The sequence below is a fragment of the Prionailurus bengalensis genome, chromosome A1 (assembly GCF_016509475.1).
Source record: "Prionailurus bengalensis isolate Pbe53 chromosome A1, Fcat_Pben_1.1_paternal_pri, whole genome shotgun sequence".
Taxonomy (NCBI): Eukaryota; Metazoa; Chordata; class Mammalia; order Carnivora; family Felidae; genus Prionailurus; species Prionailurus bengalensis.
Window position 1 is genome coordinate 5,953,583 of NC_057343.1, and position 16,517 is coordinate 5,970,099.

General features: G+C 39.5%; 1 protein-coding gene across 1 annotated transcript in view; it reads right to left on the bottom strand.

Moving 5' to 3' along the window:
* Positions 1–16,517, bottom strand: part of LOC122480745 (phospholipid-transporting ATPase IB-like) — a 182,842-nt gene that overhangs the window by 138,849 nt on the left and 27,476 nt on the right. The window contains exons 9-14 of the mRNA XM_043575520.1: positions 10,547–10,674; positions 9,463–9,540; positions 3,076–3,164; positions 2,781–2,822; positions 1,673–1,748; positions 294–399 (exon numbers count right to left, since the gene is read on the bottom strand). Of these exons, the coding sequence (XP_043431455.1) occupies positions 294–399; positions 1,673–1,748; positions 2,781–2,822; positions 3,076–3,164; positions 9,463–9,540; positions 10,547–10,674 (519 nt within the window). The remainder of the gene's footprint in view (positions 1–293; positions 400–1,672; positions 1,749–2,780; positions 2,823–3,075; positions 3,165–9,462; positions 9,541–10,546; positions 10,675–16,517) is intronic.

The following is a 16,517-nucleotide window of genomic DNA, read 5'->3' on the forward strand; positions in this document are numbered from 1 at the left end:
CAGTGCCTTAACCTTACTCCTGCCTTGTTACTGGTTATGACTAAATGTTCCACCGAGCCCTAGCTCAAAGAGCCATCTCCACCAACGTCCTTAGGGCAGTCTTTGGGGGTGTGGGGAGCAGGATCCCCAGCGCTGCAGCGTGGCTCAAAACCGCACAGTACCATCAATGGCCCTGATCCATAAGGACGCCTGAGAAGGAGCGACGCAGGGGCAGTCGGGATCAGTGACGGCACCACCTCTTCTCGGGGTTCATCACCTACCGGGTGCTCCAGGAGCACGCGACAGACACCTACCTGGGGAGGAAGCCTGGTAGGTTGTATTACCTCCGTCTCTCTCAGGAACAACAGTGTGACACACACATAACAGGGTGAGAAACTCCTTTATGTAATCTCTCGTGGGCTACAAAAAAGGCACAGAGCCAGTGAGTCTCTTCCAACACTGGTGGCACAAGAGTTAGATACAGTCTGCAGGTAGCAACAACTGCGGTTTTCACCTCAGGGACACAGAGAGCCAAGCGCTGACTGCAAACCGCATCAGGCACTCGGAATGTGTTTGCAGAGTGGCTACCAAGGCAGACAGTGCAGGGCCGGGGAGACCTCAGGGAACAAGATGACCCTACCCTCTCGGAGCTTCTCTCCTCCCCGGGGAAACAGGTTTTCTCAAAGCCGGAGGAAATAAGTAGGGGTCGTCACAGAGCAAGGAGGGGCGTATTTTAGGTAGGTGATCTGGGGGGAGAAATTGGAGGACATAATATCTAAACTAAGACCTAAATGGAAAAGTTAGTTAGCCGTGTGACTGTGACATGTGACCGTGGCACAGGCTAGACAAAGGGGATGCACAGCACTTTCAGAGGCTCCGAGGCAGGAGACAGATTCATAGGTTTGCGAGCTTCAAGTTTGTGTGACTCCAGCGTCTTGAGCAAGGTGAATAATGACACAGAATCAGGTGGGAGAGAAAGCCACGGTGATGAGCTAGGATTTTATCTTAAGTGGCGTGCCAGTCCTCTGAAGGTTTTGAAGCAAAGGAAGAACACGTAAAGATTCATGTTTTAAAAGATCACTTTTAGTTTTGATGGGCGGGGCGCCTGGGTGGCTCAGTCAGTCAAGCGTCCAACTCTTGATTTCCGCTCAGGTCATGATCTCACGATTTGTGAGTTCAAGCCCCACATGGGGCTCCATGCTGACAGTGCAGAGCCTGCTTGTGATTCTCTCTTTCCCTCTCTCTCTGACTCTGCTTGTGCTCTCTGTCTCTCCCTCTTTCAAAAATAAATACACTTAAAAATAAAAATAAATGAAAATAAAAGACCACTTTTATTTTTGAGAAGACCAAGATTTCAAATCAAGTAGATCAGTATTTTGAAATCAGTAAGTGAAGTTATTGGTAAAATACAATAGAACCAAAGCGCTTAAAAGCATTCAGAGATTTTCTTACACAGATTGCTACACAGTAAAATGTTCTTGAGTGATGTTTGGGTTCATTCACACCAGTTAGTTTGGCACTCCCCTCATCGCATCAGTATGGAATCCGCTGTTCACTCTATTAATATCAAAAAAATTTCAAGACCCCCTCTCTCTCCTGGCTCAGAAAATTATACCTTTTAATAAGCCATATATATGTTTTAAAGTTATGTAGCATTACCGTGTGGACATGGGAGTGAAAACAGCAGACTTACGTGGCCATTGTCAAAGTTCTGCAACAATGTTGGGTCATTAAATCCACCGGATTCTGTGATGGCAGACGGTGATGCACTGAGGAAGAACAGAGAAGATTTACTGTAATTAAAAGTTCCTGACAGAGCCAGTCAGGGATCAAATGGACCTAAAGTGAACACGCAGCCCCATCTTCTGATTTCAGGAAGTTACACTATGAAGTCTACAGAATTACAGGGGATGCTTGAACAACATGGACTGTGCAGGTCCACTGACACACAGATTTTTCTTGTACAATATGGTAAATGTATTTTGTCTTCCTTGTAATTTTCTTTTTTTTTAAAATTTTTTTTTTCAACGTTTATTTATTTTTGGGACAGAGAGAGACAGAGCATGAACGGGGGAGGGGCAGTGAGAGAGGGAGACACAGAATCGGAAACAGGCTCCCGGCTCTGAGCCATCAGCCCAGAGCCTGACGTGGGGCTCGAACTCACGGACCGTGAGATCGTGACCTGGCTGAAGTCGGACGCTTAACCGACTGCGCCACCCAGGTGCCCCTGTCTTCCTTGTAATTTTCTTAGTAACACTTCCTTTTCTCTAGCTTTACTTTAAGAGTACAATCTATAATACATGTACAAAATATGTGGTAATCGATTGTTTACATTATCGGTAAGGCTTCTGGTCCAACAATAGTCTCTGAGTAGTTAATTGGGGAGTTAAAAGCTATACACGAATTTTCAACTGCCTGGAGAGGGTCAGCACCCCTAACCCCTGTGTTGTTCAAGGGTGAGCTGTATAGTAAATATTTAAGGTTCTGTCAAATTATACATCCTCTCAGCCCTCAAGTTGCAAAATGGCATTAGAAAATGCCTAAATCTGTGTTGAAAACCATGTAATTATACAGAGTTTAAGACAGAGTAACCATAAAATCAATAAATCAAAGTCTGGATTCTGGGTTCTTTGAATATCACATGGGAAAGATCCATCCAGGGGAGATTTCTGGGAACTGCCTTTGGAGAGCTGGACAAGGGATAGCTGTGTTACCATATATCAGAACTCCAGTACTGAGAAAAAGCCCATTACAGGGGAAAAGGAACATGGGCAAAGTAGAAAAGAATGTTTTCTAGTTACCTTAGGTTGTCCAAAATGGTATCACTTCTGTTTGACAGATTTCTGAGGGAAAACGAGGGAGGTTATAAGGCTATAAATATAAAAAACTTCAGGAATTCTAAAAAAAACATAAAAAAAGCAGATATAAACCATATTTTTTAACAACTAACTGCCAGTTTTCATTTAAGTTTCAGTCTCATTCAGATATAACTATGTTATTAGAAATTCATTTAAGTTTTGAAGTAAATAAAGACTTATTAATTTGTTTAAAAATGAGAATTTTCAACAGAGTATGGCAAAAAAAAAAGCCACTTACCCATAAATTATACCTGCAATGGTACACTTCTTCAATGTCATAATATTGCAAGTGAGTGTTCCTGTTTTATCAGAAAATAAATATTTTACCTAAAGAAAGAAAAAGCAAACATGATAAACAACATAAATATAAAAATTAAGAGCAAAGACAAATTTAAGTTCTTTTCTTTAAATCCTCAAAATACTTGAACTTTTAATAAAAAGAAGTTCAGCCTATAAGAATTCTGCCTTTAATATTTATACTTCTTTCAGAGGTTCTGTTTGTTTTATACTGCAGGTGAAATTTTATGTTAATATGCAAAGTAAATTTCAGGCCATCCAACCTAAGAAAATCAAAACTCCAAGTTCTTTTTCTTGCCACAAGAAATCTCATCAAAGGTCTCTAGAAAACATTAAGTGTATATATAGATAGATATAGACACACACACACACACACACACACACACACACACACACACACACCCCAAAACCAGATAAAGACATTATAGAAAAAATTTATAGGCCAATATCCCTGATGAACATAGATGCAAAAATACTCAATGAAATATTAGCAAATCAAATTCAACAGTACATTGAAAAGATTACACAACATCATCAAGTGGAATTTATTCCAGTGATACAAGAATAGTTAAAAAAAAATCAATCAATGTGATATACCACATCAATAAAATAAAGGATAAAAGTAATACAACCATCTCAGGAGATGCAGAAAAAGCATTTGACAAAATTCAACATCCATTTATGATAAAAACTCTCAATGAAGTAGGGGTTAAAGGGAACAAACTTCAACATAATAAAGGTCAATATGACAAGCCTGAAGTTAACACCAATGGTCAACGGTGAGAAGCTGGAAGCTTTTCCTCTGAGATCAGAAACAAGAAAGGGTGCCCACTCTCACCACTTTATTCGACATAGCATTGGAAATCCTGGCCAGAACAATTAGGCAAGTAAAATAAAAGGCACCTAAATTAAAAAGGAAAAAGTAAAACTGTCACTATTTGCAGAAGACCACACCAAAAACTCCTTAGAATGAATGGATTCAGTAAAGCTGCAGGTTACAAATTCAACATACAGAAACCTGTTGAATTTCTATACATTAATAATGACTGTTAGAAACATTAACAATTCCATTTACAATTGCATCAAAAAGAATAAAATACCTAGGAATAAATCTAATCAAGGAGGCAAAAAACCCCTGATCAAAGAAACTGAAGAAAACACAAATAGAAAGATATTCCACAAATTAACCTTGTTAAAATGTCCGTACTACCCAAACCAACTACAGATTCAATGTAATCCCTATCAAGATGCCAGTGGCATTTTTCACAGATTTAGAACAATAATCCTAAAATGTGTATGCAACCACAACCCCAAATAACCAAGGCAATCTTGAGAAAGAACAAAGGAGGTATCATGCTTCCTGATTTCAAACTATATTACAAAGTTATAGAAATCCAAACAGTATGGGATTTGCATAAAAACAGACACGTAGGTCAATGGAACGGAAAAAAGAGCTCAGAAATAACCAATGAACATATGGTTAATTAATTTACAACACAGGAGACAAAAATGTGCAACAGAGAAAGGACAGTCTCTTCAATAAATGGTGTTCAATAAATAAATGACAATCTCACCAATAAACTTGACAACCACATGCAACAGAATGAAGCTGGACCACTTTCTTATACCATGTACAAAATTAACTCAAAATGGACTAAATACTTGAACACAAGACCTAAAACCATAAAACTCCTAGAAGAAAACATAGGTAGTAAGTTCTCTGACATCAGTCTTAGTGATGATTTTTTGGATTTGACACTAAGAACCAAGGCAGCAAAAGCAAAAATAAATAAGTGGGACTACATTAAATTAAAAAGCTTCTGCACAGCAAAAGAAATCATCAGCAAAATGAAAAGGTAACACAATGAATAGGAGAAAATATTTGCAAATAATATATTTGATGAAGGGGGTTAATGTCTAAAATATATAAAGAACTCATGCAACTCAACAGCAAAATAATAATCCAATTTTAAAAATGAGGAGAGGATCTCAATAGATGTTTTTCCAAAGAAGACATACAAATGGCCAACAGACCCATAAAAAGATGTTCAGCACCACTAGTCATCAGGGAAATGCAAATCAAAACCATAATGAGATATCACTTCACACCCGTTAGAACAGTTATTACCAAAAGACAATAAGTGTTGGCAAGGATGTAGAGAAAAGGGGACTCTTGTGCACTGTAGGTGGGAGTGGAAATTGGGGCAACCACTATGGAAAACAGCATGGAAGCTCATCAAAAAATTAAAAACAGAACTACCATATGATCCAGCAATTTCGCTTCTGGGTATTTATTTGAAGAAAATGAAAACACTAAGTCAAAAAGATAGATATACCCCTATGCTCATGGCAGCATTATCTACAATAGCCAAGATAAAACAACCTGTCAATGAATGAATGGGCCAAAGAAAATGTAGTGTATATGTAATACAGTAATAATTATACACACACACACACACACACACACACACACACACAAAATTGAGCCATAAAAAGAAGGAAATCTGGCTGTTTGCACATGAAAGGACTCTAAGGACATTATGTTGTGTGAAATAAGTCAGACAAAGAAAGAAATGCCACAGGATTCACTTACTTGTGCAATCTGAACAAGGAAAATAACTAAACTCGCTACACAGAACAGATTGGTGGTTGTCAGAGGCAAGGAGTGAGCAAAATGAGCAGTGAACAAAATGGGTGAAGGGGGTCAAAAGGTACAAACTTCCAGTTAGAAAATAAATGAATCCTCAGGATGTCATGGAAAACACATTGATTGTAGTTAATACTACCATACTGCATGTTCAGAAGCTGCCAGGAAGATAGATCTTAAAAGTTCTCATCACCCGAACTCTGTAACTATGTATAGTGACAGACGTTAACTAGACTTATTATGATGATCGTTTTGCAATATATACAAATACCAAACCATTATGTTGCACACCTGAAACTAATATAATCATAGATGCCAATTATACTCAATAAAAAAAGGAAAAGAGGCAATGTTAAACCATTTTTTTATTATCACGATAAAGTGCTTTTAGATAAAACTTACCGTTTTGACCATTTTTAAGTGTTATTATTGAACACATTGACATAGTGGTGCAACCGTCACCACCATCCATCTCCAGAACATCTTTCTCATCCCAAACTGAAACCTCCTACCAATCCAGCAATACAATGACTCCCCATTCTGTCCTCCCTGCAGCCCCTAGCGACCACTATGCTACTTTCTGTCTCTATAAATCTGACTATTCCAAGTACTTCATATAAGCTGAGTCATGTTCTATTTGTGTCCTTTTGTGTCTGGCATATTTCACTTAGCATAATCTTCAAGATTTATCCATGCTGTAGCCTGTTTCCAGATTTCATTCATTTTCAGGACTGCATAATATTCCACTGTATGTGCAGACCACATTTTGTTTAATTATTTATTGGACGTTTGAGTTGTTTCCACCATTTGCCTATTGTGAATAGTGCTGCTTAGAACATGCGTGTATATAATACCTGTTTGAGTCCCCACTTTCAATTCTTTTGTGAAAATCCCCAGATGTGGAATTGCTGGAACATATGGTAATTCTAGGTTTAGTTTTTTGAGGTTTCTCCATAGTGTTTTCCACAGTGACTTCACCATCTTACATTTCCACATGAACATGTGTTCTCTGGTGTGAAAGTTTTACAGTAGGTGTCCTGGTGGCTGCCAAGTGCTATTTCATTATGATTTGGATCTGCAGTTCCTTAAAGATCAGGGATGTTGAGGGGCGCCTGGGTGGCTCAGTCGGTTAAGCGGCTGATTTCGGCTCAGGTCATGATCTCGCGGTCCGTGAGTTCGAGCCCCGCGTCAGGCTCTGTGCTGACAGCTCAGAGCCTGGAGCCTGTTTCAGATTCTGTGGCTCCCTCTCTCTGACCCTCCCCGTTCATGCTCTGTCTCTCTCTGTCTCAAAAATAAAAACATTAAAAAAATTAAAAAAAAAAAAAAAAAAAAAAGATCAGGGATGTTGAGCATCATTTCAGGTGCTTATTGTTTGTTTATATACATTCTTTGGAAAAATGTCTATTGAAGTCCTCTGCTATTCCAAATTATGGAAAGAGCCTAAATGTCCATCAACTGATGAATGGATAAAGAAATTGTGGTTTATATACACAATGGAGTACTACGTGGCAATGAGAAAAAATGAAATATGGCCTTTTGTAGCAACGTGGATGGAACTGGAGAGTGTGATGCTAAGTGAAATAAGCCATACAGAGAAAGACAGATACCATATGGTTTCACTCTTATGTGGATCCTGAGAAACTTAACAGGAACCCATGGGGGAGGGGAAGGAAAAAAAAAAAAGAGGTTAGAATGGGAGAGAGCCAAAGCATAAGAGACTGTTAAAAACTGAGAACAAACTGAGGGTTGATGGGGGGTGGGAGGGAGGAGAGGGTGGGTGATGGGTATTGAGGAGGGCACCTTTTGGGATGAGCACTGGGTGTTGTATGGAAACCAATTTGTCAATAAATTTCAGAAAAAAAAAAAACAAAAAAACAAAAAAAAAAAAAAAAAAAAAAAAAAAGAAGTCCTCTGCTATTGAGTTGTACTAGTTTTTATATATTCTGAATATTAAACTTATTGTCTTGTTTTATTTCTGTTCTTATCTTTATGTATTACCTACATAAACAATGTAATTAATTTTTTTTTTATTTTTTTAATGTTTATTTACTTGTGAGAGACAGAGTGTGAGCGGGGGAGGGGTGGGGAGGGGCAGGGAGAGAGGGAGACACAGAATCTGAAGCTGGCTCCAGGCTCTGAGCTGTCAACACAGAGCCCGATGCAGGGCTTGAACTCACAAACGGTGAGATCATGACCTGAGCCGAAGTCAGATGCTTAACAGACTGAGCCACCTAGGCGTCCCAGTGTAATTAATTTTCAAAGCTTGAGTTCCAAAGCCAGTTTTATTATACTTAATTACTACTCTAAAGTAGCTAGAGTCGACTGACAAGGCAAGAGGGATAAACTGATTTTTTTTCCAACTGTCAACAGAAAACATATGTTCTAAAGGATTAGCAAATGATCAGATTTTCACGAGCAGAAAAGTTGCTAGAAAGCTGATTATTCCATCCTCCTTCATTTTTAGTTTTCCAAGGTAAAAAGGCTATTAATGGTGTTCTCAGATCAGGCATTTCCAAGAGCCAGAAATATTCTAAAATAAATATTTACTGACAACTCACTATTCAAATGATACTATACAATGTGACCATAAATTAGAAATCATATAAACTAAATACTGGTTAATTAAATCCCTTCTTCACACTGGGTACTGTGCTGAGTGTATTACAAATACATTATCTTATTCAGTCCTCCAAACAACCTTCTGAAGTAGTTGCTATCGACATGCCCGAATTACAGATGAGGAATCAAGGCCAGTAAAGTTACCTAAGAAGCCCATGGTGACGCTGCTGGTAAATAGTGAGACCAAGGTTCACTCCCAGGAAGTTTAACTCCGAAATTCTGCTTTTTATCATAATTTACATATTGCTTCCAATTAATTGAAAGATGGGAACTTATAATATTATTAAAAAAAACACTAATAGCAAAAATGATTACAAAAAAGTACCAATCAGAAGTCCCATCCTTCCAGGTACCATACGACTGTGGGAGTTAGTTGAGTTTTTCCAGCTGTCCTGAGGTATAACTGACAAATAATTGTGGGAGTTTTTAAAAACAATTTATACTTGTAAAGCTGCCACTGTCACTTAGAAGGCAACCAACTGTCCATTGGTAACCTGGCATCATTCCTGCCCCTTTCTGTTGTACTGTAGGGGCTCATGACCTGAGGGTACATTTCTCCCTATCTCCCAGGATTCCAGTTTAGATTCTACCACCGAAAGGAACTTGCAGTAAAGAATTACAAGCTGCATCGTTGCCCTATTGGCAGCTGTGGGCAGATGCATGGGTTAGATGGGTATGAAATTTTGCAGCAGGCTCCAGATGCTTCCCTGTGGGTCCTCTGCCATAGGGAAGCAGCAGCATGGCCACCAGTGGCAGATGCCCAGGTTCCTGTGACTCCCTGAAAGCTAACTGAAAACTTGAGAGCTGACGCTTTCACTACCTGCCTCTCCAGCTCTTCTACTCTTTCATAAGCACATTAATAACCTGTATTAGGTCCGTTCGACTTGAAACCCATGATGCATTATCAATATTTTTAGCTAATTATACTTTTGAAGCTCCACATGGGTATCATGTCAACTACAGCTTATGGCTGAATTCACACTTTAACTTTGCACACGCTCTCCCTAGATCCACCTTCTTCAAAGTTCTTGTCACATACCCAGGCCCTGAAGGGGCCCTCACCTGCCCAAGCTCTTCGTTAAGATTGGACGTTCTGGCCATGGCATAGACGTTATTTCCTTCATAATGCATATCTTCATCCTGCAAGAAATGAGCAAAACAGCCAAGCCACGCAGTCAGAACTAAGCTCAAAACGTCTGCAGGTCAACTGGGCTGCCACTGGTCTTTTGACATGGCTGACATGAGAAAGAATTCAAGATGGAGTCTAGAATACTAAGAGAGTCTTGGGTGCTAGTTTCTCACACGCTTTGGCAGAGCTGATTCAGGACAGGCAATGCTACATAGAAACAAATATCAGTGTGTCGTTGGTTTGGTATTGGAAGACTTGGCTTCCAAATCCCGGCTCCGCCTCAGACGCTCCCACAGAGTGTCTGAGATCCTGAGCATGCTTTGCAGCTACTACATTTATAAAATGGGAGCGATAACACGGATCTCACAGCGCCACTGTGAATTTTAAATGAGAATACACTTAAAAGCACTCTGTCTCATTTTGTGGTTGTTAAAAATAACACTACCCTTCAAGTGATGGTAATTCATTGATACAGGGAAGCATTTTAGTAGGACATCTAGCAAAAAATTTATTTCCACAAAAAAATCTTTTTAAATATAACTAAAAGTTGCAAATGCACAAAGTAGAAAATTTGCTCAGTCACATGATACTAAGTATCAATTTAAGTGAATGCATGGTTTTCACCTAAGAAATCTTTTCCTTAGTTTGAAGTCATTCTGGAATGGCTGTTTCTGTCACTCTTGCCAAGATACGTAAATCTATTGTAAGTCTACTGGACTCTACTGTTCTAGAATATCTTAAATTTTAATGGGCCATCTCTTTGCAGTTGCTACTAAGTCACTACTCTTGAATCTTTCTTATCAGCTAGGAAAAAACATATTAAGAAACAGTGTCCTCAAGAGTGACACAGAGAGGCCCAGGCACTGCTGAGTCAGGCCGACCCTGATGTTTGGCTCTCCTGTCAGGAATGCAACTCACCCGTGCACCACGGTAGGAACTCAGGCACTCTGATTCTTAAAACCAAAGCCACAGGTCAAGAGAGAACTTGTTTTTAAACTTTCTGATTTTCATACTCACCCAGTTTATAAACAGGGCCTGAATATATTTCACAATTTCCAGAGTGACCAGCAGGCTAATGGGGATGAGATTGTGATACAAGATGATGAACACCAATATGTCAAATCCTAAGCTGTGGGAGCTGTAATCTGTGGAAGAAGATCAGAGGAATCATGTCACAGCTTCAGGCAATACCTCTATTCTTCTTTGCATTATTACGCTTTAAAATTGTGAAAATTTCTCCATGAAAATTATTAAGGGTAAAATTAAATGGACACATAAAGTAGTTTTATTATTTTTTAATATAGTTTATTGTCAGATTGGCTTCCATACAACACCCAGTGCTCATCCCAACAAATGCCCTCCTCAATGCCCATCACTCACTTTCCCCTCTCCCCCACCCCGGTCAACCCTTAGATTGTTCTCTGTATTTAAGAGTCTCTTATGGTTTGCCCCTTTCTCTCTCTGTAACTTTTTTTCCCCCTTTTCCTCCCCCATGGTCTTCTGTTAAGTTTCTCAAGATCCACATATGAGTGAAACATATGGTATCTGTCTTTCTCTGACTGACTTATTTCACTTAGCATAATACCCTCTAGTTCCATCCATGTTGTTGCAAATGGCCGGATTTCATTCTTTCTCATTGCCAAGCAGTATTCCATTGTATATATAAACCACATCTTCTTTATCCATTTGTCAGTTGATGGACATTTAGGGTCTTTCCATAATTTGGCTATTGTTGAAAGTGCTGCTATAAACATTGGGGTACACGTGCCCCTCTGCATCAGCACTCCTGTATCCCTTGGGTCAATTCCTAGCAGGGCTATTGCTAGGAAGGATAGTTCTATTTTTAATTTTTTGAGGAACCTCCACACTGTTTTCCAGAGCGGCTGCACCAGTTTGCATTCCCACCGACAGTACAAAAGGGTTCCTGTTCCTCCACATCCTCGCCAGTATCTATGATTTCCTGAATTGTTCATTTTAGCCACTCTGACCGGTGTGAGGTGGTATCTCAAAGTGTGGCTTTGATTTGTATTTCCCTGATGATGGGTGACACAGCATCTTTTCATGTGTCTGTTTGCCATCTGGAGTTAAGTCTCAGTTAAGCACCAACACTGCAATAGGGCTTGTGCCAAGCGTCAACATACAAGATCTAGCAAGAGACAGACCCTGCTCCCAGGGAGCTTTGGATGCAGCTTGAGAAAGGAAGATGTGTCAGGAATTACGACACAATGAAATCCATGATAGCGCCGAACACGAAGAGTTGCAACAACACAAAATGGAGGGCCCAGAAAGAGGGTGCACAAAAGAAGGTGAGCCCAGTTTTGAGGAAGGGAGTTTGTTAAATGGAGATGAAAGGAAGAGCATGAAGAGGATATTTTATTTAGGTGGAAGTACGTGGCTTGAAGACAAAGAGATAATGAATGATTTTTTAAACTTAAGAAATGAAGGAAAGTAAAGCCAAAAGGAAAAGAAAAAAATAAATATCATACTTTATAAAACCTAGTGATGTACTCATTTTTAAAGAGGTACATGTATTTGAGAGAGTAATTTTCCAATAAAAGTTCAATCTAATTTCACAGAAATTTACTGAAAAATATACAGAAGGTATTCAGGAGACATATACAGACTGCTTTCTATAGGTCCTTCTGAAAACTTACATCTCAATCTTATGTATTAAATTTATATGTTGAGTTACAACTGAAAATAACTAAACAAATTGATTTGTCAGATTAATTAAGCACAAATAGGTATACTGAGAGACAAAATTAAATAATTTTAAGTTAAAATTTTATATTCATTTTTCCTAAAAGGGAACACACCTGTAACTCAGAACGATCGTAGTTAAATCTAGATTTCTAAATTCCATCAACCTAAAGGTCAAGTTTAATTCAGTATCATAGCAATTCAAATTCTTATCACCTTGAGTTTACTAACTTTCCCTTATTTGCCATGATTACACTTTTATACTTACTATGCTACCTTATGGTCATAAATCATTCTTTTAGGAATACTAGAGGCAGATATTATTAGGACCGTTTTTTTGGACAGAGAAGTTGAGAAAAGATCTCTAGTGCTTTGTTAAATGTATTAATTACTGAAAATGCAGTGATAGTTTAATTACCCAATACCTTTCTCTTCTTTTAGACTAGAATATCTTGGGCAGAGTGATACAGTCCAGAGCCAATAACAGATTTTTATTCCAAATAAGCCAGTAACTTCCTCTGTGCTTTTTTTCATAAAACAAGGGGCTGGGTTTGTATATTAGAAGCAGAATAGAGTTCTGCTTCTAAATATAAAAATTATTTCTTTTACTTAAAAAATTAATTACTGAGTTCCTATTATGAAAAGGCACTGTTCTTGGAGTTAAAGATACAATGATTCCTGTCCTCAAAAATTCACAATCTAGCTGGAAGGATGGGGCAAACAATGATTATAAAACATGGAAATGGAATGATATCTATTAAGGACATCATTATAGAAGCCAAAGAGGCCTCCTAACTAAGAGAGGGAGATAAGATATAGGAAATGCTGCTGGAGAAGGTAATGCCTCTTCTTGGACTGAAAGGAGAAGAGACAGGTATCCAGTCACGAAGAGACCAGAGGTGCATTGAGGCAGAAGGAACTGTAGACAAAAGGCCTAGGGATGCTGAAGCAACTGGTGGACGGAAGGATCACGAAACAGAACAAAAGTCAGTCTTCTGTGAATACAGACTAAGGATCAGATGATGGAGATAGGACCAGATATAAAAGTCCTGATGTGCCATGCTAATAGCCAGCGGATAAATAATTTCGGTTTTGCAAGACATACGGTCCCAGTTCCAACTACTCAACTCTGCTGTTGTAGCATTGAAAGTAATCACACGTAAGGGCATCTGGGTGGCTCAGTCAGTGAAGCATCTGACTTCGGCCCAGATCATGATCTCACGGTTCGTGGGCTCGAGCCCCCCGTCAGGCTCTCTGCTGACAGCTCACAGCCTGGAACCTGCTTTGGATTCTGTGTCTCCCTCTCTCTCTGCCCTTCCCCGACTCATGACCTGTCTCTCAAAAATAAACATACATTACGGGCGCCTGGGTGGCTTAGTCAGGTAAGCCTCCGACTTTCGCTCAGGTCATGATCTCACGGTTTGTAGGTTCGAGCCCCACATCGGGCTCTGTGCTGACAGCTCAGAGCCTGGAGCCTGCTTTGGAATCTGTGTTTCCTTCTCTCTCTGCCCCTCCCCTGCTCATGCTGTGTTTCTCTCTGTCTCTCAAAAATAAATGTTAAAAAATAAAGAAAATAAATAAATAAGCATTAAAATTTTTTTAAAAAAAGAAAGAAAGCAATCACATGTAATACATAAACAAATAAATATGGCTGTGTTCTGATAAAACTTTATTTACAAAAACTAACAATGGGCCATCAGGCAGTGGTCCACCAAGCCATTGTAAACAACAGGATACAGTGAAGCTACTGCATGCATTCATAACTACTTTTTACATACATCTTTCTGGAAACTGTATAAAGAATGAACCTGAGTGGAACTTGACTGAGGGCTGGGCAAACAGTTGGAGAACTGTGGCAGTAGTTCAGGGATGAAAAAGAGAGTGTGCACAGACAAAATATTGAAAAGGTGGAATCAATAAGACTTTGGAACTGATTGGAGGATGAAGGCCATGGGGATAGAAGTGGGGAAAAGAGGAGGAAGCGAGGAGGGGTGAGAGTGACATTCATGTTTCCAGCTTGGATGATGGTTGGATAGCAATACCTACAATTTACATGGAGAATACTGAAAAAAGACACTCATTTGGGGAAAAAAATACTTGAATTTAGTTTTGTACATGATGTAAGAAGTCTACAAGATATCTGGAAAGCAATCTCCAGGCATCATTGAGTTAATAATTCATAGAGGTATCTGGGCTGGAGGCAAGCAGGTAGAAGAGAAATCAACTAATGGATGACAACTGAAATTATTAAAGCAAGTGAGCTCTCTTAGGATTTTCTTGGATAAAACAACCCCTAAGAAGCTGGTGAAGGCCATCCTACAGGAAAAAACATGCACACATAAATATATGACTAAAAGTTTCACAAAATTTTCAGGATTTATGGACCCAAGTTGAGGCATTCCTGGTGAACACAGGATCCTGCAAAACACCAGCATGTAAGAGACGGATCAAGTAAGGAACAGATGATTTGTTTGCTTGTTTGTTTTTAATCAGAAGAGAGTAGGACGCTTGGGTGGCTCAGTCTGTTAATCCTCCGACTCTTGGTTTCGGTTCAGGTCATGATCTCACGGTTCATGAGTTCAAGTCCTGCATCGGGCTCTGTGCTGACAGTGCAGAGCCTGCTTGAGATTTTCTCTCTCCCTCTCTCTCTCTGTCCCTTCCCCACTTGCTCTCTGTGTCTCTCAAAATAAATAAATAAACTTTAATAAAAAATAAAATAAAATTCAGGGGCGCCTGGGTGGCGCAGTCAGTTAAGCGTCCGACTTCAGCCAGGTCACAATCTCGCGGTCCGGGAGTTCGAGCCCCGCATCGGGCTCTGGGCTGATGGCTCAGAGCCTGGAGCCTGTTTCCGATTCTGTGTCTCCCTCTCTCTCTGCCCCTCCCCCATTCATGCTCTGTCTCTCTCTGTCCCAAAAATAAATAAACGTTGAAAAAAAAATTTTTTTTTTAAAAATTCAGAAGAGGGTGGCAGAAATCCAATTAAATTCCACTTAAATAACCATTGGGTTTCGCAATTAGGAATTGCCTTGAGCCACAATTCCAGTAGACTGGTTGAAATGGCTAGCAGATGGGAAGGGACCAAGAGGTAAGAAAATAGAAACAGTGAGGGTTGTGTCTCCTTCAAGAAGTCTGACGAAGAAGGCAAGAAAAGGTCATTTGTAGGGTATGCAAAATTTGACATTTTAGGGGCGCCTGGGTGGCGCAGTCAGTTAAGCGTCCGACTTCAGCCAGGTCACGATCTCGCGGTCCGGGAGTTTGAGCCCCGCGTCAGGCTCTGGGCTGATGGCTCAGAGCCTGGAGCCTGTTTCCGATTCTGTGTCTCCCTCTCTCTCTGCCCCTGCCCCATTCATGCTCTGTCTCTCTCTGTCCCAAAAATAAATAAACGTTGAAAAAAAAATTTGACATTTTATCAACACCAAAATGTCAGTGACTTCTGTAAGAATTTATGTCTGTGTCAAAATAATATAATATTCACAGTCTTGGGCTAGGATAAATTAAACAAGCACATTTAAGTTGAGATTAATTTTTTGAAATCACTGAAAATCTAAAAGCTTGAGCTAAAAACCATACAAGTAACATTTAGAAACCAAGATTGCATAGGAATGAATCCATAGTTTTCTGATACAATCTACAAAGTCTGTATCTTAGCTTCTTTATTTTTAAGATGTTCCCAGACAGATCTGCTCAAGGGAAGTTAGAACAATTTAAAATCCTCAGTTGATAGATGAGAAAAGTAGAAAGATATGTGATGGTTAATTGTGAAAACATGGAAAGACATAAGCAAAAAAAAAAAAAAAGACTGAACTTTTAATGGCCAAGTATCAGTTTACATCTTTTACCAACCTTCTAGTCCCCTTCAGGGACCCTTGTCTTCATTTGGGGGGCATCATTCCTTGTATACAGAACACTGTACTAACCCCATAAGGTAGGTATTATCCCCATTTTCAAATGAGGGAAGCATTGCTCAGAGAAGTAAAAAGCCTTGTCCAAGTTCTCCTGGTGACTAAGTGACAAAGCCAAGGACAGAGGCCCTGTGTGTCTGCCTCACTGTCTCATTCCTCTGCCTTGACCCGTCTTCTCTCCTTTATTCTGGAATGCCAAGATTATGTGGCACTGGCAGAACAATCTTAAGAAGGAAACACTCTGTTTCTAAAACTCACTAATCCTCAGTGTCTCAAAAAACCAAAACAAACAACAAAAACTGTTCTAACTGTTCTACCAGTTAGAACAAGGGCCTTCCCTTTCAAATAAAAACATGGAAACAAGTGTTTAAAGTCACTTCAAAGCG